At 60.1% G+C, this 24361-nt stretch overlaps 1 protein-coding gene across 2 annotated transcripts; it reads right to left on the bottom strand.

Annotated features, from left to right (window-relative positions):
• Positions 1-68: 68 nt before the first annotated feature.
• Positions 69-16919, bottom strand: LOC120614102 (ATPase family AAA domain-containing protein 3). 2 transcript variants are annotated; one of them, XM_039876848.1, is made up of 16 exons: positions 16614-16918; positions 13886-13962; positions 13615-13716; positions 13247-13306; positions 12603-12672; positions 12123-12288; positions 11827-11896; positions 10354-10509; positions 9645-9701; positions 9379-9504; positions 9058-9182; positions 8619-8670; positions 8272-8342; positions 7329-7496; positions 5937-6045; positions 69-872 (listed from the first exon to the last, which is right to left on the bottom strand). In XM_039876848.1, exons 1-16 carry the CDS (start codon positions 16813-16815, stop codon positions 708-710), a joined length of 1776 nt encoding a protein of 591 aa, XP_039732782.1. In that variant the 5' UTR covers positions 16816-16918; the 3' UTR covers positions 69-707. The 2 variants fall into 2 exon arrangements, with proteins under 2 accessions (XP_039732782.1, XP_039732783.1); XM_039876849.1 differs by lacking the exons at positions 69-872; positions 5937-6045 and adding an exon at positions 6060-6894 and having other exon boundaries at positions 16614-16919.
• Positions 16920-24361: the final 7442 nt, after the last annotated feature.

Raw genomic sequence — 24361 nt, 5'->3', positions numbered from 1 at the left:
TTCCACGTCTGAGCCTGTGACCCCCTTCAAGCCCCGCCCCTTGCGTCACCATGAGACGGACACTGAGGTGTGGTGTCAGTTTTTATTGGATTCTGGACAGAGACCCCAGCTCAACCCAGGAAGAGTGGGGCTCCCCTGGGCAGCCCCCAGCACCGACGACCCTGGTCAGGTCAGGTGTCCAGTCCCGGTGTGGCCCCCACCAGGGCAGGCACAGATGTGTACAGGGTACCTCCTCTTCTCCAGTGCAGAGGCGGGCAGCTCTGACGGGCAGCACGGGCCTGCTCTGCTCACCCCTCACGGATCCCCGACTGTGCCAGGCCTTCCCCTGGCTAGACCCCCCCCACTGCAGCAGCCAGCTCTCGGCTACCCCTGGACCGGGGGGCTGTGCCTTCTCCCCGCTCTGGGCCTGGCTTGGAGACACGTCCCCTAGGAGTGTCCTGGGGGTAGCCCCAGCCTGACCCTCCCCAGCCAAAACCACAGCCTGGAGGGGCAGATTCCCCCCACAAAGACGCCACAGCCGCAGCTGGTCCTAAGTAGAGGCCTTTAATGCTGCCCTGGCCCTGAGCGGAGGAATATTAAAAACTGCCGGGAGGTGGGCGGCTGCAGAGCACCCTGCTGGCCGCCAGGAGACGCGGGTGCCTTGGTGTTTCCTCTGGCGAAGCCACCAAGCGGGTGTGCCCCAGGGTCCCCAGCTGTCGAGGCCCAGCTCACTTGGTCCGTGCACTCAGGAGTAGGGGCTGGCCACTGCCGGGCCCGGTTCCCTCGGCCTTCAGCCACTGCATCTTCTGCTGGTGCTGCCGGATGGCGTCCTGGACTCGGGCGTCCATCATGGCCTCGGTGAGGACACCGTCCTCGGAGGCATAGGCCATGGCCTAGCAGGGAGAGAGTGCTGAGGCAGGGCACCCAGAGGGGCTGCCTGCCAGAGAAGGGCGTCCCGGCCCCAGGCTTTTGGAGCCCACCAGGAGGTCCCTGCTCTGCAGGCGGGGGTGACAGTAGCCAGCCAGCCCCGCCTTCACTGCTGCGCCTCCCACCCCCCATGAGCCGCTTCTTGGAGAAGCCCTCCAGGATCCCAACGCCTCCAGTGGGCGGGGAGGTGGGGCAAAGCCCAGGATGGCGGGTCAGCATCCTCCCTCAGCGCTAGGCCTCAGAAAGGGCCCGGCCTCCTGGCAGAATGCACACACCTACGTGCTGATGGCGCATGTCTGGCCTCCCCGTGCACACAAGCGTGCCCACACACTCACGTGTACAGGTGATCTGCACCCCAGAGTCTCCGCACTGCCCACCCCTGCCCCGCCCTGGCTGACACCAGCCCGGCCTTCTCGCTCCACTGAGTCTCAAAGACTTTCTAAAATTAGATCCAGGCCAGTGCTCAGGAAGCGGCCCAGCCCCCACCACAGACCCCGAGGGCCCCTGCTTTGCAGCCAGTAGAGCAGCCCTTAGAGTCAGGGCACAGATGACAGAACTGCTATGGGCCACTGGGGGAAGGTTCACTCTCACTCCAGGGGGAGGGCGGCCCCCACCGCAGAGAGCTCCCAAGGAGCCCCCAGCAATTCTGGCAGGTGAGAGAGAGGCCCCACCAGGCTGCACTGCCCATGAATGCCAAGCAGCCATCGTCCACCAGGTCCTGCCTCCCACAGGGTCTCCACTATCTGCGAACTCCTTCCAGAACCGGGGGCTGCCAAGGGCCAGGCCGCTGCCTGTCACCTCTGCATACCCAATGCCCAGGGATCCTGGCCCCAAACGGGCGGGCACCTGGATGGAGGCACCAAAGTTTTGCTAATCAGGCCCCACTGTGGTCCACAGCACCTCGGTTACCAGGCAGGTCACCTTTGGGTGACAATGGGCTGCCACCCTGCCCAGATGACCCAGTACCCCACCTGCTTCCTGTTCTTCAACCTGTTGCTCTGACCATCGGGGCCGACATGTCCTCCAAGGGGGACTGGAACCCAACTGAGAGAGGGCTAGGGTTAGAGATGGCCAAGACCCCTATGATGTCGGGTGCCCCCCGTGTGATATGAGCAGAAGGGGACCTCACCTGTACAGTCCCCTCCCCCAAACCCACAGCCCCAGTCCAATCACAAGGAAGTACTGGACAGACCAATGTGGGGCATTCCACGTTAACACCTGACCAGCACCCTCAACCCTCCCAGGATCATCAAAACCAAGGGACAGCTGAGGAACTGTCACAGCCCAGAGGAGCCTGAGGAGGCGATGAGCTGACTAAATGTAATGAGCACCCTGGGTGGGCCCAGGGAAGGTCAAGTCCGAGGTGGAACAGTGATGGGGCGTACGTGCCTCGTGATGACACGCTCACAACACGGTGGGGGTGACAGGTGCACGGGAGCCCTGTGTGCGATCCTTGAAAGTTCTCTGTGAACCTGAAATTATTCAAAACTAAAACAGTTCCATTTTTTTAAAGAAAAGGGCATGCTGTGGACCTGACGTATTCACTGGGGAATTCCGCCCAAGGCCTAAGGAACACCAGTCCCCGGGGGTCTTCCAAAAAGCTGAAGCGGGAGGAAGCACTTCCTTCCTGGCTCGCTCCAGGAGGCCGGGATGACCCGACGCCAAAGCGAGGCGACCACAGGCCAGCGCCCCTCATGAACGCAGATGCAGAAGTCTCCGACAAAGGCCAGCAAAGCACATGCGGCAGCACGCTGAAGGGTGACACACTGTGACCAGGTGGGGTTCGTGCCAGGGTTCAGCACAGGACAATAAGTCAATCCCCAAGATACACCACACTCTAAAAGGATGAATGCCAGAAACCACATGATCATCTCAACTGATGCAGAAAAGGCATGTGGCAAAATTTCTTGATGAAAATGCTCAATAAACTAGGAATAGAAGGGTATTTCTTCGGCGTGACAAGGACCACGTATGAAAAACCCACAGCAAACGCATCAGTGGCGAAGGACGGAAAGCAAATCCACTCTCGCCACTCGTGTCCAACAGGGCGCTGCAAATTCCAGCCAGAGCGATTAGGCAAGAAAAAGAAACAGAAGGGATCCAGGTTGCAAAGGAAGAACAAAATCACCTGTTTTACAGGTGATACGATCTCACATATAGGAAACCCTAAAGATTCCCCCAAAAAATCTGTGTTAAAAAGTAATAAATTCAGCAAAGTTGCAGGATACAAAATTAACACACAAAAAACCTTTTGTATTTCTATACAGAACCAATGATCAATCTGGAAAGGAAATCAAGGAAACAATTCCATGTACAATAGCATCAAAAGGAATAAAATACTTAGGAATTAGCTAACAAGGTGAGACTCACGCACTGAAAACTACACAATCTTGCCGAAAAGAAATTAACACACCAAAACATAGAAAGTTATGTGTTAATGCCATGGGAAACAGTACTGTTACAAAGTCAACACCACGCGAAGCAATCTATCGATACAATGCAATCCCTGTCAAAATTCCAATGATTTTTTTGCAGAAATAAAAAACCCATCCTAAAATTCACACCCTCAAGGAACCCCAAAGCACCAAAGCGATCTTGAATAAGAACAAAGCTGGAGGGCTCACATTTCCTGATTTAAAAACTTACTACAGAGCTACCGCAGTCACAACAGTGTGGGCCTGGCAGGGAGACAGAGTATGAACCTACAGAACAGACGAGAGGCCAGAAATGACCCCGCACAGGGCCCAGTGATTTCCAACAAGGACAAACAGTTTTCGACAAACGGTGCTGGAACGACTGTATGTCCACGTGCAAAAGAATGACCTTGAGCCCCTACCTCACACTACATCCAGAAATTAACTCAGCATACATCAAAAACTCCCAAACTATAAACCTCTCAGAAAAAAGAAACAGGAGAAAATCTTCTGGACATTGGATTCAGCAATGAGTTCTTGGCTACTAAAAACACAGGTGACAAAAGAAAAATACAGAAAAACTGGATTTTATCCAAATAAAAAACTTTTGTGCATTAAAGGGCGCTATTAACAGTAAAAAAAAAAAAGCAACCCACAGAAGGGGAGAAAATATTCGCGAATCACATATCTGATGAAGAATTAAATATCTAGAACACACCAAAAAAACTACAATTCAACAACAAAAACCGAATTCAAAAATGCGCGGAGGACTTGAATTGACATTTCTCCAGAGACTCAGAGGCCGAGAAGCACGCGAAATGTTGCTCGATGTCACGGATCACCATGGAAATGCGATTCGGGTCACAGCGAGACAGTACTGCGCACGTGTCAGGACGGCCACCGTCGGAACAGGAAGGCGACAGGCGCTGGGTCAGACGCAGGAACCTGGCCCCGTGCACCGCGGCTGATGCGAAAGTGCCCTGAAGCGTGCCCCCCGCTGTCCTCTCCCTGGGGCTGGCCGGTCAGAGACCGGTCACCCTGGTGTGAGGACCAGACCCCCGGGTGGCGTGCCCCTCGGGCCCGGGCGTCCACTCACTCACTGCCTGTCACGCTCGTGTGGCATCCAACCGTCCCAGCTCTCCCTCTGCCAGGCACGCAGCCGGCCTGTCACCTGGCCTGGCCAAGATGCGAGAAGAGGTGAGGGCTGGCCTCAGCACAAACATGGAGCCGCAGGGCAAGGCCCTTCGCTGGGGCCGCATGTGTGTGTCCCCAGTGCAGCACCCCCCGCCCCCCGGCGTGGGGCGGCTGTACTGGCGCCGCGGCCTCTGAAGAAGCATCTCGGTGCAACGCAGTCACGGAGTGGGGTCATGGCGGGCAGCTCCGTCCTGCAGGACCGGCGGCCTTGGTGGAGACGCCAGAGCGCTGTCTCTGCCGTGAGGGCACAGCGAGCAGGTGGCCGTGGGAAAGCCAAGAGGAGGGTCCTTGTCAGACCCCCACCATGCTGGCACCCTGGCCTGGGGCTTCCCACCTCCAGAGCCATGAGAACTAAACGTCTGCCTGGGCGCCAGGGCTGTGGCATCGGTGACGGCGGCCAAACCAGAGAGTGTGCTGTGCTCTGACCGCTGGCTGTGGGAACAGAACCACCCTCTGTGGCCTGGGTCCCGAGGACGTGTGGGGACAGGTCTGCGACCTGGTGCCCTTCATGGCAGCCGTGACCCACCTCACCCCAGTGCGGCCCCATGGGCCCGGGCTGCGACGTTTGACAGACGTGCACGCAGTTAATAAAAGGCGCACTTGTGTAAAAGCACTTCTAAATTTACGGCGCCGGCTGTCACACGACCCGAGACAGGTACGACGCAGGCTCGGAGCCCCTCCGCCTACAGGGCTTCCTTCCCTCCCCGGCAACCGAGGGGCGAACGCCTCCGGGGGGTCAGCGGCACCCAGCCCTGGGCACCCTTGCCACTGCTGCTGGGCATTTCAGAGAGGAAAACCTGGGTGTCGGGGGGTGACGTGCTCTGAGCCACACACGGGGCTGAAATCAAGTCACACGGTCGAAGCATCCCCGAGACCACAGCGAACCCGTCCTGAAGGCCAGAACGTGGACACCTTCCGCACAGACAGACCTCAGCGCCGGTGGCCTACACCTGGCGAGACCCCAGACGCTTCTTCAGGTCAGAGTCACTCTGTGTCCCTCACCTCGCGTACCCCACAGACAGCTCATGGGACGCGACCGACCCAGGCTGTGTCCCCCTGGTCTCCCACCTGTCAGCAGAGTCGCCTGGGCTGACTGCCCTGGGCCCCAGCTGGTTCCCCAGACCCCGAGCACGAACCATGGGACCTGGATGCCCACGTGACACAAGGCCTTCTGTAGGCAGCCCTGCCTGATCTCAGCCTCCTCTGACCTGGATTACAGTGACAGGGCGGGCCACCGACAGCCGTCCCGTCCACCCCTCAGAGGGACCTGAGGCGAGTGGCGGCGAGCAGGCAGGGTGACACAGCCCATCTGCGCACAGAAAACCCTGCGTCAGAAACGCAGGGCAGGCAGGGGCAGCAGGAGCCCCTCTGAGGGTCTCGCACTGGCCCGGCTCAGGCCCACGGGGCGCGGCCCCCACTCACCTGCCACGCCACGGCCAGCTGGGATATCTCCCGGCCCGACATGCCCTCCGTCAGCTGCGCGACCTCCGAGCACTTCGTCCCGTAGTCAAACTGAGCCAGCTTCAAGCGCCTGGTAAGGGGGGTACCCGAGTGATGCCCAGGTGCCCACGGGACCCCAGGCGAGGCCACAGGCCTGAGGGCCCCACGTGGAGGGCCGAGGTGTCTGCCAGGGGCAGGAGCCCATGCAGAGAACCCCCCGGCAGGCAACACCACCCCCAGAGCGGGCGTGTCTGCCCATTCTGCCCATCCAACCCTGCAGGCACGTCCGCTCCTCCCGGGGCCCAGGCGGGGTCCGGGCGGGGGCTGTGTGGGGACCGTCGGAATGTGTAAGAACGAGGGGCCCCAACCATGTTTCCCTCACTCCAGACCCCACCCTGCGCCCAAACAGCACGCGGCCATAAGCTGGTTGGTGATGAGCTGCCAGACGAGCAAGCAGGGGCCAGAGGAAGAAGCCAGCGCTCGGCTCAGAGTGACACCCACGCTGGGCCCTTCCCCGGGCAGCTGGGCCGAAGGCCTGAGGGAACCGCTCACTCACGGGACAAGGCCTCAAACTCTCACCGCGCACTGTGTCTGGGCTGCGGTCTGGCCAGGATGGGCCACTGGAGGTTTGGGGGGACTGGGGCCAGGGGAAAGGGAAGGAGGCCCGGATAATACAGCTCGAGGGGACAGGCAGCACAGGGTGACAGGACAGGCAAAGCCCGTCCACAGCGAAGATGCTCCCAGTGCCGCCAACGACAGGGAGGATTCGGGTCAGTGCCGCCGAGGCCCAGGCCCCTGGAGATGGTGGAAATAGCCCGGCCGCGGCTTATCTGGAGCACGCCAGAGCCGAGGGGCAGGGCCGCCTGGACTGTGTGGAGGGCGCCACTCCACCTGGCGGCTTTGCAGAAGGGGGGCCTCGCCGGCATGGGCCCCCAAGATCCTGGGACGGGGTGAACAGTGGAAAGTGGTCTCAGGAAAGCCCAGCAAGGGTACCCTAACTGGCCATCGTGGCCCCCAAACACACAGGGTGATCGCGGCCTGGGGTCTGTTTCCTTAAGAGGCCCAAGTGATCAAGACACTCCGGGTGACAAAAAGGGCAGAGACACTAGCAGTACATGGTGACGGGCTGTCGAATCAAAACCTGGCAGAGCTGGATGGGAGTGTGAGCGCCAAGCGGGTGGACGGCACAGGGGCAGCAGGGCCTCCAGCGATAAAGCCACACATGACCCCACCCTGGGCCCCACGTGAAGCCGCAGGGTCAGGACTAGGATACGGCGCCCGGACGGTGCTGGTGGGGCTGACACCGGGGGGGCGGTGCTGGGAGGGCCCCGGGGTGCCGGGGCGGGGGCCACGCGGGCCGCTCGGGACACTTACTGCTTTCCTTCTGTGGCTGGTTTAAGGACGTACTTGTCGAAATACATTCTCACCAGGCGCTCCCGCTCCTCCAGCCGTGGCAGGTCGAAGCTGACCATCTCGTCTATGCGGTCGTTGATGGCCCAGTCGAACTGCTCGGGCTGGTTGCTGGCCAGGACCAGCATGAACCTGCGGCGACAGGGGCAGCGGGAGCTGAGGGGCTGCAGGGCCAAGCGCTGGCTTCCCGGGGCGGGGGCCTCTTAAACCCTCCCGGGGCAGTTTTCTAGCAGATTCTGCTTCGCAGCTTTGTAACTCGCAAAACCACAGGGAGACCCAGCGCCGCTCTCCGCTGCCCACTGGCCCTCCACCTTCTGTCCTCGCCGGAATTCCACCTTCTCTGACTGAAGGCTGGGCCTGAAGGGTGGCCGGATATGGCTCTCTGTGCACAGGACCCCTGGGGATGGAGACTCCAGGGCCCGAGACAGACCTCCGCCCCTGCCCGACCAGGAGCCGGAGTTTGGCTGAGCAGAGGCACCAACTCAGCAGGAACAGACACACCTCCCCCGGGGTCTCCAGTGGCAGCAGCCACAGCAAGTGAGGGCGGCATGTCTGACAGAGGGCCATACGACTGACCAGTGGGCAGGGGACTGGAGTAGCCTCACCAATGCAAAAGAATGAGGTCAGAGATTGGGAAAGGGCCAGCCCACGCCCAGGGTACCCCTGGCACATCTTCTCAGGGGTTCCCACACCCCATTATGCCAAACTGTCTGTCCCCATCACAGGGACAGGGGACAGGGGGACCCATCACAGGGGGACCTCCCAGAGCAGGGACACTGCCCGGGCGCAGGGGTCAGGGGGGTGCCCCCACCCTCGGCAACGGGTGAGCCCAGGCGGTGCCTTGGTCGCCCCGTGGGAGGACCCAACAGGCGGATGCAGGACGGCGCCTGCCACAGGCGGCGCTCACTTGCTGCTGTGCTGGCCCGTCCGGTGCAGGAACGCGTTCAGGGTGGCCCTGAGGTCCTCGCTTATCTTCTCCTGCGGAGGGAATGCGGGGCGTCAGGCAGCAGGGGCCGCCCAGGTGGAGGGAGGCACCCCTGGCCCAGGAGCCCGGAGTCTCTAGGAATCCAAGCTCGACTTCAAGAAGATTCTAAGAAATGCCAGACGCAGCTTCTGCTTCTCAGAGCCCAGCACAGCAGCACGGCTGAGAGGCCGCGGCTGGACCAGGCACCGCCCTCCCGGAGCGCAGACTCGCCCGGCGCCTCGCTCGGCCCAGGCCGCGGGCCCACGGGCCAGAGGCTCCCGGACACTCACGGTGGCTCGCTTCCTGAGGAAGGCGTCCGCTTCGTCCACGAAGAGGAGGAGGCTGCGAAGGGAGAGGCTGGTGAGGGCGGAGGGCCGCTCGGGGCGACCATCTCAGACTCCCGTCGGAACCCCAACATGCGAGCCCTGCAGCCTCTGGGACCCCAGGCCTCGCCCTTGTCAGGGGTGCCAAGTGCCGGCGTCGGATAGGAGGCAGGGCTGGAACACACGGAGCGCCCTTACTCGGCACGAACTTAAACGCCCGCTGGCAGCCCCCGTCCTAAACGTTTAGGACGCCGGCAGTGGCACTGGGTGACTTTCTCCCTCAGACTCCACCCTGCCCGGGTGCTGCCAGAGGACAGAGGGTGCTAGGACAGGCGGCGACACCGACCCCTCCCAGCAGGAGCCGGCGCTGGAGCGCGTGCACACTGGGTACCTCTCGGAGGCTCACCCTCGCCGGCTGGTGCTGGCCCAGTCGAAGACCTTGTGCACAGCGGTCACGCCGTCTCGCCCCATGGGGGCCACGTCCCCGCCGGTCATGATGGCATAGTCCATACCCGAGTGCAGCGCCAGTTTCTGGTGGGAAGGCGGAGATGGTTGGTGGGCTGGGGGCGGGGCGGGGGCGGGGCTTCAGTTTTCTCTCCCTTGGAAGCCGTGCACCTCCGCGGACAGACGCCGGGGGCTGCTGAGCGTAGGGACCCGGCCCTCGAGACGAGCTGAGGGGGGCTTCTCTGACCCAGGCAGGTGCGGCCCCGCGGGACCGGCCTCTCACCTTGGCAAACAGCGTCTTGCCCGTCCCCGGCGGCCCGTACATGAGGATGTTCCTGTACAGGCTGCGGTTCTTCTTGGTGTTCCTTGTCGCAATGGCGATGTCCCGCACACGCGCCTCCAGGCTGGGCTGCCAGGGGACACGGTGGCTCGGTTTGGAGGATGTGTGGCTGCCCAGTCCGGCCCTCCAGACCACCTGGGCGAGCTTCATCCAAGCTGGGCCCGAAGGCGCCCCACCCGCACCCCGGCCCAGCCCTACGGCCCACTTACACTGAGGACAACACCCTCCAGGGCGTCCTGAGGCTTGCTGAGCAGCCGCCTGCTGACCTGCGGGGATGGACGGTGGAGGTCATCCACGCAGCCCACAGTGCAGCCCCAGAGCAATGCAACAGCGGCCTGCCACAGCGGCCTGCCACTGAGCTCACACCCCAGGACACGTGTGACCGGCCCTGCTTTAGAAGGCTGGCAGATGGGGCCACCTGTGCTGCTGGGCACCTACTGCCAGGTTCTTCGATCTCTTTTCTCAGTCACCCCCAGCCCACGGCCAGCAGGTCCAGTGCAGCCCGTGGATGAACACACTGGGGGCAGGAAGCCCAGCTTCCTGTGGGCACAGCTGACACCTACTTCCAGCAGCTTCTCTTACAGGAAAGGGCACACAAGGGCCAACCCCCGGGAGTTTATAAACACCCCAAAGTCAACCCAGGGGGACAGTCATGTCAACAGACCCATTGGTGACTGAGCAGCTGGGATGAAGCCACCCCCACCCCCCACGGTGCAGACGGGGACGGGACCCCAGAGGCAGCATCAAGGAAGAAAGAGCCAAAAACGAATCTACCATGCAGAAGAAAAAAGACAGTGTTTGAGTCAAACAAAGACGGAAGGGGGACACACTAGCGGCCTGGCTGATACGCCAGAAAGAATGGGTGCGCAGGAACTCGAGTGAGGACCCCGTCCCTCAGCCACGGCCCACGGCGGTTACCTGCAGGGGGTGCCACAGAGCCTCCAGCACCGAGATCCGCGAGGTCTCCCTCACCAGGGACGGCCTCCCCAGCCGGGCCTCGATGTACCGCCCTGCGACCGATGTGGCGTTCTTCGCAGAATAGACCCCGACAGCCAGCAGCGTCAGCCCGGCTACCTGGAGCAGGGCAGAAAGAAGGCGAGTGACGCCCACTCCCGCCACGCCATTCATCCAACACTGAGCCCGCACCACCTCATCCATCCTGTGCCAAGTGCTGGCAAAGGTCACACAGGAGTCTCCAACACCAAATCCCATGCCCGTCGGCGCTCAGTTACACGTGACTGCAGAAAGCAATATACCAGAAAGCTCATCCCAAACGCGTTTTCTCAGAAAGCTACTGGAGGATGTGCTCCAGAAGGACTGGAGAGCTGTCAGGTGACAGCAGCACCATCTGTGAAGAGCAGAGCGACCCCCAGGCTGATGGAGGACAAACCCAGCACCAGGTAGGAGCTCAGTCACCAGATACTTGACCAGGAACAGCCATCAGAGGTTCTCAGAACCTAGACCAACACCTGAAAATGGGTCTAAAATCTATTCCCTACAAAATAAACAGCCTGGCCACCGCAGGGGGGAGGACGAGTCTTAGGCCACGTGAGCCAGGTTCTTCGATGGGACAGCAAGATGAGAAACTCCAGTTCCAGTGACCTTCCATGTCGTCCTTCCTTCTCAACCGCCCCTCCATGGGTCTGCCCAGCTTGGAAGATAAACGCTCAAGTGACGATGGCTTATCAAATGGGAAGAACCACTTTCCTGACTCCCAGGAGAGAGCTGTCAGCAGGCGGGCCAGGCCCCCCAGCCCATGATGCCAACCCTATAGGACGGAAACTCCGTAATGAAGAAGTCGGGAGAGACTGAACTGCCAAACACGCAGATGTCGTCCACATCCTTACGCGAGCAAGCTGCCGAGGTGCCTCTGGGACGGCTCGTGAGGTCTGAGGTACACAGCACGGAGACCACAGAGGAAGAGTCGGGGTGCCCTAATGCACGTGAGAATACCCCGGGGAAACAACTACTGAAGCGGACAGCGGGCGGGTGACAAGCGTGTGGTCAGAGGAAGTGCTATGACACCGAAGGCAGGGAGAGGGAGCGTGCGGGCTCCAGGACACCGGGCCGCTGGGCGCACTGACACCCGAGTGGGCAGAGCCTAGACACAGGACAGCTCCCCGCGCGCTCAGCCCCTCAGCTGGGCCTCTCTTCTCTGGCCATGTGTCCAATTTCCCAAGATGACGGAACGCGAAACTGTAGCCCCCTCGCAGGGCCCCCTGCCACCCTCCGATCGACGCGGCATTTCGGCACTGAGTGTCCAGGCCCCCAGACCCAGGGGCTCCGCCACAGCCGGTGTTCATAGGTGACGGAGCGTGAAGCCAACGCTTTGCCTGCAAACGTACTCTGCCCGGGACAAACCGTGCAGGGCGTCGTGGCAGTGGTGCTCACCGTGGCGGTCACTTTGTCCCAGTCTGTCACAAAGGCACGGAATCCTTCACCAAACAAGGTGCCAGCCGTCCTGCAGGGGAAGCGGTGACGTGACCAGGAGGGAACCGGGCCTGTGCACATGGCTGGAGAAAGGGCGCAGGCTCCGACAGGCCAGACCTGAAGGTGGCACCGGGAGGACCAGCTGAGGCGGCTGCCCCCACTGCGGACCTATCGAGGGCCGCCCAGTGCGGGAGAAGGGGCCGGGGGCATCATGCCACCCGGGGCTCCGCTGAGGGCCCGCCAGGTCATGGCCTCACCGGATGGACTCCAGGATGGTCTGGCGGTGCTCAGCAGCCTTCAGGCGGATCTGCTCGCGGATGATGTCTGCATTCTCGCGCTCGGCCTTGGCCCGGGCACGCGCCTCAGCCTCCACCCGCAGCATCTCGTTCTTGTGCCGCAGCTCCATCTCTCGCTCCACGGTGGCTTTCCCAGAAGAGAGGGGCACAGTACTAAGTGTGAGACCCCGGGCTGCCGGCCCTCTGCTTGCTGGGCCCACCCCTGTGGCTGGTTCCCGACACAGGAGCCTGGAGTTCAGACCCTGAGACCCACGCACCCCATCTCCCAGGAGTAGCTCACGCAAAACCTGGGGGTGCCCAGGACAGGGCAGTGCTCCCCAGAACGAAGAGCCCCAGCTCGGGTCTAAGGAAGTGCGGTACACAGAGTAGCGCCTACCCACCTCCTCGCCCAGCCGCTGGCCTCTCGCAAGCCACGACCTCCTAGGCCCCCGAGACCCCTACCTCGCCTCATGGCCTCCTGCTTCTGCACAGACTCCTCCTGCTTCCGTAAATTCTCCTCGTTGAGAAGTTGCTGAGAAGAAGCAGCAGGAGAAAGGAGGCCGTCACAGTTACGAACCAGCCAACATCGGCCGAGAGTCGGCTGCTCCGGCCCTGGGAAGCGACCACCACCCCAGGCTCTGGCCTTCTCGGGACAGTTGGCCGGGGGCCTGCACACCCCACAGCCTGAGGCAGGCGGGCCTGGACCCGGCTGGGGACATACGCACTCAGAGGGGCCGGGTCAGAAGCCCCCCACCCCCAGCACAGCCTGGAGCTGTCACGGTTGTCCCCAAAACACTTGATTTTACCCGTTCGATTTAAAAGCTATAACACCCGTGACAGGCAGAAACATCTGACCCTCCCCATAAACCTGTCACAACCAGGTCCCCAGTCAGGTCCCAGCTGGGAGCACCCGAAGGGCGGTGGGGGCCTGCCTCTGCCGCACAGCACCGCGGGCCAGGGCCAGGAGGCGCATGCTCTCGGTGTCCGAGTGAAGCTCCCCCGGCACCCAGGACTTACTGCTGGGGAGACCGCCCACCCCGCCTTGACGACATGCGGCTCTTGGGGGTCGTGGCAGCGGCCCTGGCGGGCAGGTGTGCCAAGCTCACCTGCTGCTTCAGCTGGTCCTCGTAGCGCTGCCGGGCCAGCTTGTCCTGGTACTGGGCCCTCTAGGGGAGGGAGGGGGCCGCGTGAGCTCCGCTGCGCGGCAGAAGCCGGTGGGCGGGGACACCGCCGCCTGGCCCTCCACCGGGCTGGGCGCTGGGGTCTCCGACGGGCCGCCCGCCCCGCCTGCCGAGTTACTGCGCGCGCACACGCGGACACGCGCGCTGCCGCCACGCTCAGCACTGAGGGGTTCTGTGGGCCTGAGGCGCGTGCGAGGCCACCCCTGGGCCTCAAGGGGCCGAGAACAGACCCAGACTGCATCTCGGGACCATGGCGCACCCCCGCCCCGTGCCCGAGTGCCTGCGGCCCTTACGGCCTGGTGCTGCCGCGTCTCCTCGCTCAGGGTCTTCCGCCGCTCCTCAGCCTGCACGCGGATCTGCTCGCTCTTCAGCTGCTCCACGGCGGCCTCGTACTCCTGCGGATCCCAGCTGCTGAGATCCAGGCCGGCCAGGCCTCCCGCTCAGGACATCCCGGAGCGGCCGGCCCTGACCCTGACCCTGACCGTTCCGTCCCCGCCCCCAGGCAGAGGCAAGTCCGCGGAAGATGCCCTGCGGCCCCGGGCCAGCTCGCAGCGCCGCACTCACTTTGAGCTTGGACTGCTGCTCCAGCTGCAGCGTCTGCTCCTGCATCTGCGCCAGGCTCAGCGCCTCCTTGGCGTGTCCTGCAGGGGAGCACGCGCGTTAGGACACCGTGCCGGCCCGCGTTCACGCGCGCGTGCCCAGGGGCTGCCAAGGACCACAGCTCCGCCGACCTCATAGCGCGGGTGCCCACCCTCGCTCCTGGTCAGACCTTGCCCGGTGACCCCACCCTCCGAGGCCACTGCTCTCTTCTGGTCACCTGTGTCTGCTCTGTCCCCTACAGAAAGCTCTCCCTGTGAGGGCTCATCCCCTAGAGGACTGTCTCACTCCGGAGGGCTCCATCAGAAAGGCTGTCTCCTGCCCGTTGAGGTCAACGTGGCAGTCCTTTCCACTGAAACCAAAAGCAGGGCCATGCCCCGTGTCCCTTCTCATGGCCCATGTTTCTCTTGGCCCCAGACGCGTTACTGATCTGCCGCCAAGCACACGTGGGCAAGAGGAATGAGATGCAATGAGAATTAAGCCAAACAGGCCTGTGTGCGCAGCGTGATGGCTCCTCACAGACCACGTGCTCTAAGCACCTTCCATGTGTACCTTCCACGTGTATTTCGATCATAAGGCAGAGTTCCTGTCTATATTTGGGAGTTTTGCAAAAACAGGGCCTGCCTAGCTGCCCTGCTGACCACAGGCTACGATATCAATACCAACAGTAACAACTCATCACCCCAAAAATCACTCTGCACTTGGAGGCTACGCGCCACAGCACCAAGAGCAGGCAGCACAGGCCAGGTGCTCAGGTCCCCACTTTCAGGCAGTGCCCAGGCTGGTGGGCTGGAGCACCTGGGCAGCTCAAGACCAACTGTGCTGCAATGGCCTCCCAGTTGGGCCCAGGGACCTGAGGAACAAGGGAGCACCTGTTGGGTGGAGGGATAGAGCAGGTGGTCCCTCTGCAAGGAGCAGCTGGGATGGCTCCATCAGAGTGAGCAGTGAGGACGAAGGACAGCTGCGAGGCCGAGCACGGTATGCAGCGCTGCCTGAGAACCGGTGTGTCTGCAGGGGATGGGCTGGCGGGGGGCTTTCAGACAGAGAGCCAAGAGGCATCCTTGAGAGAGGGGCTTGGGGACAGGGAGGGACTGCCAACCAGGGTGAAACCTCTCCTGCTAGCCAGTGGTGAGGCCAGGAAGGACAATAGGAACAAAAATGAAGTGGAGTCCACATCTGGGACAGTCACTAGGTGTGGAGACTGATGGGGAACCATAACTCCAGGTGGTGGCACCTGAGAACTCACAGGTGCTCCTTGGTGGGGAAGTGAGGACTTGGCCATGGGAGAGCAGAGGCCCAGGCCCTGGGACCCTGGTGAGAGTGTTCTGGGGCAGGAGACTTGGGAGCAATTCAGACGCAGAAGCAGGCAGAAGGGAAGGGTGGCCCGCAGCTGCTCCCCTCAGGAACACCCGAGGCCACCCACACAGGCCTGTGTGACCACGCTAGGTTGGGATTTGGCTTCTCAAAATGGAAAAACTTTGAAACTGCAGACACAGTGAGTGAAACCCCACAGGAGTTGAGACAGAAAAGTGTCCCCAACTAAGCCTTTAACAAGAAATCAGGTCAAAAGTCTCATCATCTGACGTGCTCTGAAGCCCAGCCATTGTTTCTCAACCCAACCCGATGATTAAAATTATCCAGAAAACATAATACACCCAGTCTGGGGTGAGAGCATTCCAGTTAGGCCTAGGAAGCTGTCCTCGGCCCAGTTCCCAACATCTAGATGTTCTGAATGTCCCAGAGGCCTTGGCCCAGGAAGTTCCAGAGTCTCAGGAGGTAGGGCAGGGATTGAGCCACAAAGTGTCAGACCTCTCCCCCCTTAAACAGGAAACTCCGCTTGTACCTGCTTACAAGACTTCTCCATAGGGTCTCCTTTGAAAAAAGGGCACCTCTGCTTAAACAAAAGTTTGAGAGCCACTGTATTCTTTCAGTCAATGTTTATTCAGCACCTTCTATATTCCAGGCTCTTAAACACTTAGACTACATCGTGAGACAAGTTGTTAGAGCCACAAGAGACACGGAGGTTGGGAGGAAAGATGTGGGCTTACTGAAGATCCGGTCGCCGCTGACGCCTGGAGAACCCTGGGTTGGTCAGGAAGGCCCCCGGGCTGGGCCCGATTGTCTGACCTGCTGCTTTACAGCTCTCACCTACCTGAAAGCTAGTGTTTTCCAACAATAAATGCAAGTCTGCGATATTCTCCTAAAACTGATGACCCTCAAGTATGCTTTCCTTCCTAAGTAGAAAATTGCTAGCAAGCACCACAAAGGGACCCCGGATCTGGATCTGGCCAGGCCTTGGCCATTCCACGTGGAGGCATAAAGAGGGGGACACAGCCCCGCGCTCGGCAGTAACTGAAGACCAGGGTCCAGCCCCGGAACTTGCTACCTGTAACGTCTGAAAGTCCCCTCTGCACCGGTCTCCTCGCCCGAAGGACGTGTGGCAGCTGGGAAGGTGTCAAAGGTGATAGGTTCCCGAACCTCCCCGCAGGCAAGGTGGCTTAGGCAGACTCACTCCAGGAGGCCAGTTTCCTCACCTGACAAGTGGGACTGAGGACAGCCACTTGCCACTCGGTTGCTCAGAGACTAAGAGGCTAAATGCCCCCAAGTGCCGGCATGCCCGGGCGCTCGGTGGACTGGCTCTCCGTGGAGTCCCCGCCCGGGCCCGTCCCTCCCTCGACCACGCCGCTGCACTCACGCGAGTGCTCCAGCTCGCGCGCCGCCTTGGCTGCGCGCTCCAGGCCCGTCGGGTCGAAGTTGCTCCATTTGTCCTTGGGCCCCGGCCGGTCTCCCGCGCCGCGATCCCCGCCGCCCTCGGCCCCAGGCTGCACGGGCGGCAGGGAAAGCGGCGGTCCCGTGCCTTCGCCTTTGGAGCCTTTGATGCCGAAGAGCCACGACATGGCTCGCGAGCGCCACGTGCCGCCTCACCGCCTGGCCCCGCTGCCGAGCTGACCGCGCGGTGAGTAGTCTCCACGCGCGGCGAGCCGGCGGTCAGAGCCACTGCGCAGGCGCGACGCACGCCCCTTCCTCCTGGCCAGCGGAAGCGCGTAAGGGCCGTGTCCCGCGCGCGGCCCTGGGATTGGCCTCGAGGGCCGTGACGTCATCGACGTCGGCGCCACAGTCGCGCAGGCTGGCTCTGGAGGCGGGCCTCCGGAGGGCGGGGCGAAGAGCCTTGTTACAAGGGCTGGTGAGGGACAAAATTGGTGGGCTGGGTGTGTGTGCGCCCGGGATAGGTCCGTTCCGCATAGCAACAGCGTATCCCGTTGCTGTGGGCGCCCGCGGAGTTCTGGACGTGGCGGCGGCTGAGACAGGTGCAGGGGGAGCAGAATGGGTTCCCGATGCGCGGTTCGGACCTACGGAGCGGCCGCGAGAGGATGAGCTCGGAGGAGGCGGCTGACCCGCGGGAGGAAAACCCCACCCGGGGCGCGCAGCGGGGCCTTGACACCCAGGGCCGAGGGCTCTTTCCGACTGCCGCCCACAGCGCGCCCGCTGGCCACGTGGCCCTGGCACAGAGCCAGCCGGGGGACCGCAGGAGTTTATAAACACCCCAAAGTCAACGAAACCTACGCGGGACAGGCGTGTCCAGCGACAGCAGGGCCGCCCGCCGGGCGGGCGCGGGGCGAGCTCGGCCCTGGCGCGGGAGGCTGCGGTCGGCGGGGCTGAGTATTAGCGCACGCAGTGGGCGCTTAGTAGGACGACAGAAGGGTAGATGCGCGTCCCAGGGCAGTCTCCCAACCGTCACTGGATGAAGCGCCGAACTGGAGAATTGGCCTTCGCGAGCCTCCTCTCGCTGTCTCAGCAAAGCACAGTGGCCCGTGGTTATGTGATCCTTTGTATCACTCAGAAGTGGCTCACAAGGGAAGGGACAGATTTCTGACCTCAGTATAGAAAGGCAGAGTAGGCTCCCCAGAGCCCCACAGAGAGCGCCCTAGCTGCAGGAGCGCTCCTTAGGGCCGAGGGCTCCTGGCTTCCGGTGAGTACTTCCCGTTAGGAAAGTCCAAGGGCCACGTGCCTGCTTCAGGAACAAAGGGCAGGCTGGACCCTCCTGGGACAGGGACATGAGGATGGACAGAGGCCAGCCTTGTTCTAGGACCCGAAGTTAGCAAAGTTCGATTTTGGGCCGACGTCCAAGTTGCCCCTTTGTTCTTGGATTATGGAACTGGTCGAGTTCCCGGAATTCTATGGAGTTTCCCCACTAGACGGAAAACAATTTTAAGCCTGAATAAAAATAGGAAAAAAACATTCAAAGATAATAGTATAATTTTTTTCACCAAAAACGAAGAGAAAAGCCAAATAGTTTTCTACCAGATGCCCCCCAGTGGCCATCATCATAGCGTCCATGTAAGAAACATCCAAACCTATGGGGAATTCCGAGGTTTTTTTGAACCAAAAAACAAATGGCTTGAGACAATGCTCTGGAGAATGGCAGTTTTGCCCCTTATTTTATACATTAGAATAAAAAGAGGAGACGTCAGGAAGGTTACATGAAATCCACTGGTGGTACGTTAAGGGGTGAGAGAAAGCAAAGCGAGGAAATCTCTGGGATTAGGTAAAAAGACATACTTCTACAGGGGTGGGTACAGGAGGATAGTTAGTAATTAACATTTACAACTCAGAGTTGGTACTGGGGAGGGACAGGATAGCAGTGAGGGGCTCTGTGGTTTCAGGCTCTCTGGTTGTGCCCTGAGGGGGTTTGGAAAAGATTACTCTGACATTTGAAAGATGAGTTATCTTAGATGCAAAAAGACAATAGACAGGCTCACTTAAGGTAAAGATTGACCTGCATCAACGAAGCTACTGCAGGCTTAAACTTTTTATGCTCAGACCACCCTGTGTGGTTACTTTCCGTCTCTGAGTTCGTAGCCTCAATGCAGGCCTCCCCTGAGCTTGTCAGCTTTAGTATGTGACCCCTTTTTCGTCCACAAAGGTTTTCATGGTCTAGCTGCAAAGCATACCTCCCGCAGCAGCCAGGCAGTACAAGAGGAAGCCGGCGAGATGTGAAGCTTGTCCACTCTCAGCTCAGCCAAGGCCCCTCTCTGGCGCCGCCCACAGGCCAGCATTGAGCAAGCTTGTGTACTTCTATAGAAAAAGGAATGAATCTGAGAATATAGCTCTGCATTTAAAAAGTCAGTTTCAAAAAAAAAAATCAGTGCCATTTAACTTGGTTTAAATTTAAAAACAAAGTGTCATAATAAGTACGTGTGATGCCAGTCGGGCGTAGACTTATCACGGTGCTCACTTTGAAAGTGACATAGGTATCTGCTGTGTCATACATCTGAAATTAATATAATATTGTATGTCAACTGTAATTGAAAAAAACATAGTATTGATTGCTGTCTCAGGATTTCAATAACCGCTGCCCCTTTGCCAGGGGACAGGTGGCATGGCCTCCAGCCGTATGGCTCCACACTTTCTCACTTGATGGCCTTTGCCAAACGTCCTGTCCACTTTTGTTTGTCACTTAAAATATTAGAATGGAAGCCACTGGGAAGGACACACACCTTTTCTACAGACACTAAGTTAATAAAGGGGATTATGATGGCACTTTCTACCTGATGAGTTTGACTGACAGGTGTGGGGCTCACCTCTGCTCAGCTAAGCCGTTTTGCTCACGGGATTCTCCGGACACCCCTGCCCCACAGCACGGCTTTTGTCTCTGAGGGAGCCCTCCAGCGCTGAAGACCGGGAGGAGAGACTGCACAACTTAAATACGCAGGAAGACAGCTCAGCCGCCTGCTTGACCTTGAGTCCAGAGAGGGGGACACAGCTGGGGCAGAGCAGGCCCCGCCCGGCCCCAGTGCATAGCAGTCTGCCTCTAGAGCCAGGCCGCAGGCCGGTTTCCGAGTCTCCCGCACCTGGCTGGAACTCTGCGGAGCCGCACAGCACACCGGAGCTGTGGCCTTCCACTCCAGCCCACGGTCCGCTGCAGCGACCCAGCCGCTCAGCGGACTTCGTGCCTCCCGTGGACAGCATCTGTGCAGAAGCCTGTCTGCTTCCACGTGGAGCCCCTCGCGTGATGGGCACGAGGCCGCTGCTCTCTGCCCCGCCCCACGTCGCTCTTCGGTCCGGCTCTCCCGGGATGGCACGGCCCTCAGGAGCACGGGGCCCCGCTCATTCCCGTTCTTTCTCGCGAGATTCCAAAAGAACCTGCTGGTTCCAGTCTCTCTCACAGGCGCCCCAGCCCACGTGTACCCTATGCCCTCCCCCACCGGGCAAGCCCCAGCCTGGCTCTCCTGGGCCTGAGCCCCCTGAGAGGGGCCCACCAAAGCAGGGCTCCCAGCCCACCTTGTCTGCACCTGCCCAGCGCCAGTGGTTCTCCAGGCACCTGGCATCCAGCGAGACGTGCCGCACACCATCGGTAGACATGGCAGAGCGATAGAAACGGAACGCCTGCTGTCACCTGTTCAAGTCACCTCTCCCGCAATACCTCGGCTGTCCCGAGTCCACCCAATGCCACCACCCAGGCAAGTGGCAGTGCTCTTCAGACAACAGCCAGCCTCTTGGTGATCTCCTTCGTTATCCCTTCTGCATTTCTACTGTTAAGAGACTCAGGCCATGAAACGTCTGTACTTCTCCATCTCCTAAACCCAACCCAAATGGCATCGAGACATCTAGTGACAAAGAAGAAAACACACGTTCATCGAATCTGCTGACAAAATTTTGAGAACCCCAAATTGAGAACCAGCATACCCAGCAGGTCCCCAGGTGCCGTGTGAAGGGGCACGACCTCTGTTTCCTACCTGAGTGCGGTACATCGCTTGTGCAGTGTATATTGTGTTTGTGCAGGGTTGGACCAGATGGTGACACCAGTGTTAAATCTGCCAGAGTTTCACATACAAGATGAGACACACATCCAGAATTAGTTAAAAAATGATTTCCTTCAAAGTGGCCTAAGAAGGATGGCTACGCCCGGAACTCTACCTCGAAAATGAATAGATTTTATCTAGCGATAAAGGGTGGGATCTGGAACAGAGATTCCGGCTTCATGGGGCTCATCGACGCTCCGAGGCCATTCAGCGGGCTCTCTCCGTGCACATCGAAAGGGTTCCCAGCGTTGCCTCTGTATCGCTGACGTCCTCCAGATAAAGTTTCACATCCTTAAGCTGCCACTGTTCTCCTGGGAACTGAAGTCTTTCCTGAGGCTTCCGATTTGACACTGCATCTGACTTTTCGCACAGTGGTTGCCATGTGCCAGGGAATTCACCCCAAATCCGAGAATAACGAGTCAAGTTTGCTCATATACTTACCACCTTTTCCTGTTCAGCAAGAGCCCCAGAGTCAGTCAGCTAAACTGCCTCCCAAGAGTAGAAGCACACTGACCTCAGCTCATTTCAAAATGATTTTTACTTCTGCATGTGTCAAATACTTCTCTTTACAGTTTAAAAAACAATCTATATCGAAGGTAAAATGGACAAATCTTAAGATTGAAAAGGCAAATATGTGAAGGAGCCAAAACTGTGAATCAAGTATTTGGGAAGTCTGGAAACTAATGGGCATTAAATTCAGAAAAAAACTTTTATACTCCTTCCGTACATATGCTTTTCAAAAGCCCTATGAATCAGAATAGCCACATTTGGGACACTTTCTGTTATCTGTCGATAATTTTAGAATCTGAGCCCGGTCTGAAGTGGGCATGATTCCGGAAAGTAAATCTTTCCACAACCGCCTCAATGCACAGAAAGCTTTTGACAAATAGACACTCTCTAAAGTTTTTGCTGGCGGCGTCGCACACGGATGCTGAGGCGTCCCGGCATCTCATGGCCAGAGCAGTCTCCACAGACCAAAGCCCTTTACTCCCGCGTTTGGAAACTAGCATACCTAGCAGGTCCCCAGGTGCCGTGTGAAGGGACATGGCCTCTGTTTTCTACCTGAGTGCCGTACATTGCTTGTGCGGTGTATATTGTGTTTGTGTATTTATACTTCGATTCACAGTCACTTCTCATGCTATGGAATGGATTTGCATTGAACACAAACTGTACATAAAAAGAAATGGCTGGAAGAGAAAAAAACCGCGGGTTCCCAGGTCTCCACCGGCCCCAGCAGCCCCGCCCCCACCCTCCGACCGCTGCTGGACGCCCAGCACCAGATGGGGTCTTAGGACCTAGCCCAGACCTTGCAGCCCCTCCAGCCTTGTCTGCCAGAGGGTCCGAGTCTAGGTAACCGGATGCCTCCTTAGAGGCCCCAGCCAAGTCCTCTCCTACACAGAGGCTCCGCCCACCTGCCAGCAGTGAGAGAGCAGGAGGTCAGCACAGGCCACTCCCCGGAGCTCTCAGGGTGGGACCCCCAGCACAGGCACTCTGTTGCCCGCCCCGCCCCACCTACGACTGCCCGGTCCTTCACAGGGCTGAAATAGGAACTCTGCCTCTCCAGAAGAGCAGGCCAGCTGCCCAGTCCAGAAAACCTTAGAAGCCAGTCGCTCAAACCCTGCGGCCACCTAGGGAGCCCTGGTGTCCTCCGGGGGTGCTCTCAGTGGACGCCTGTGGGAGCCGCCAGGCCAGGCTAGAACATTTCCGCATCCAGCAGGGGCCAGCCCAGGAGCAGGAGCTGGCAGGGGCTGGCCAGGGCTCCGGCCCCGTGGACCGCTGAGGAGCTCCTGGCTCACCCTGTCCCCTGGCAGCGCTGTGCATGCCAGGTGTGGCTCTAGAGCCAGGGAGCCGTGGCCTCCGCTCTGTGGACGCTGTGGTCAGGGGTGCGGGCAAGCTGCTGGCCGCCCACTGCTGTCCCTGTGCTTATCTCCACCCCTGAGGGGACAGCCTTTTCTTCCAACAAAGCTCCTCTACCTGTGGCTAAGACGCCATCATTTGTTTATCACGGTGAGTTCACCCACATTTCTGGAACGTGGGCAATTAGAGGCAGGTGTTTTAATGAGAACACACCAGTGAAGGGGGTTACCCGCTCCCATCCCACTCCTGCCCAGGAATGGCAGTGAGGTCAGGAGCCCCTTGCCTGGGGCTGGCATTCGGAAGCGACCCCCACCCCTCCTCTGTTGCTGGGCTGGGGCCCAATGGGCAGGGTCCCCCTGTGCCCAGACCTCACCACACTCACTTTCGGGAGAACACACGACCTCTACTGGCATTTGTGTTCGTGTTAATGGATGCTGGGAGAAAATTTTTTATCCCACAGCAAAAGCAGCAGACGTGCAGCTGTTGCACTTGAGTTTCCATTTTCCTAAACTGTCCCCGCTCCCCAGCAGGAGGCTGTGAGGACGGGTGTGTCCCTCGCTTAGGGCTATCGCCATGGAAACAGCTCCTGCTGGCCAGAGTCCTGAGCTGGCTGCACCACCCACTGGCAGACACCCCACTTCCCAGAGACCTTGGGCTCCAGACTCCAGCCGCCATCCCGCCCCTGCAGACAGCTCTTGTCCACGAGCTTGTGAAGGTGGGGAGCCCAGCCCCCAGCCCTGCGGGGTCCCAGGGAGGCCGAGTGAACCTGAGGCCTTGGTGAACGCCTGGATTCCTCCTCAGATCAGGGCGGGCAGCACAACTTGCAGAGAAGTGACAGCAGCTTCCCACGGGCAGCCCCCCACGCTGCTGGAGCCGCCTCCTGGGGGTTCCTCCCAGTGGCCGAGACCCTGCCAGCTCCACCCACGCCTGCCTGCTGCATGCACCGCGACCTCCTAGAGCAGAAGCAAGGCCGACACAGCCCTGTCCGGTTGTCAGGGACTGTGGGGCAGCCCCAGGCTGCCTGCTGAGTGTCAGTGGGCGTCAGTCCTGACGAGCATCCCTCAGGGCCCCAACCCAGAGGGGACAGTGGCGTGTCAGGGCAGGGCGAATGGACCAAAGCAGAACAGATTTCTCGAGACGGTTCCCAGAGGTGGCCCAGGCTCTGGCCTCCTGTTCGGCACCCGCGGGGGCGGGGCGGGGGCAGGGAGCCTCTTGCAGGTGGCGCGTCTTCATCAGCTTTTCCCTCTGGGGGTTAGGCGAGTTTAGAGGGAGGGGTCCGTCACTCAGATTGTCTGGACTGTGTGGCTGAGCTGCTAGGGCAGGCGGGAGCTCAGTATGGAAGGGGTCAGTATGGGGGACTAGCCTGCAGGGCGGGAAATCTGCCCCTCGGGGGCAGGTCCAGCCCAGGTCCAGGCCGAGAGAGGCCTCCCCTCACTGGTCGGTGCGGCCTGGGGCCCCGCTGTTCATACTCTCAGCCTCAGGACAGAGCAGCTGCTCGGGTCATGGGAGTCTCTGCCCCTCAGCTGCCTGCTGACCACAAGGCAGGATACACAGGAACCTGCGGCACCCCCTGGCCAGTCCCAGCGATGGGTTGGGGGAGCCTGGAGGAGAAACCCAACACCCAGCTAGCAGTGGGTCCCCCAACCAAGTCTGGCTTGGCCAGGCACTGCCATTTGCCCCCGGGACCCCGGACCCAGCACCCAAGCCCGTTCCGCACTCTGTTCACTCTACTCACACAGGCAGTGCGGGGGCCTTGGTCTCTCAGGCCATCATCGCACACGCA

The sequence above is a fragment of the Pteropus medius genome, unplaced genomic scaffold, assembly GCF_902729225.1.
Source record: "Pteropus medius unplaced genomic scaffold, Ma_sr-lr_union100, whole genome shotgun sequence".
Taxonomy (NCBI): domain Eukaryota; kingdom Metazoa; phylum Chordata; class Mammalia; order Chiroptera; family Pteropodidae; genus Pteropus; species Pteropus medius.
Note: the sequence above shows the minus strand (reverse complement) of the source record. Positions and strands in the feature narration are given on the sequence as shown.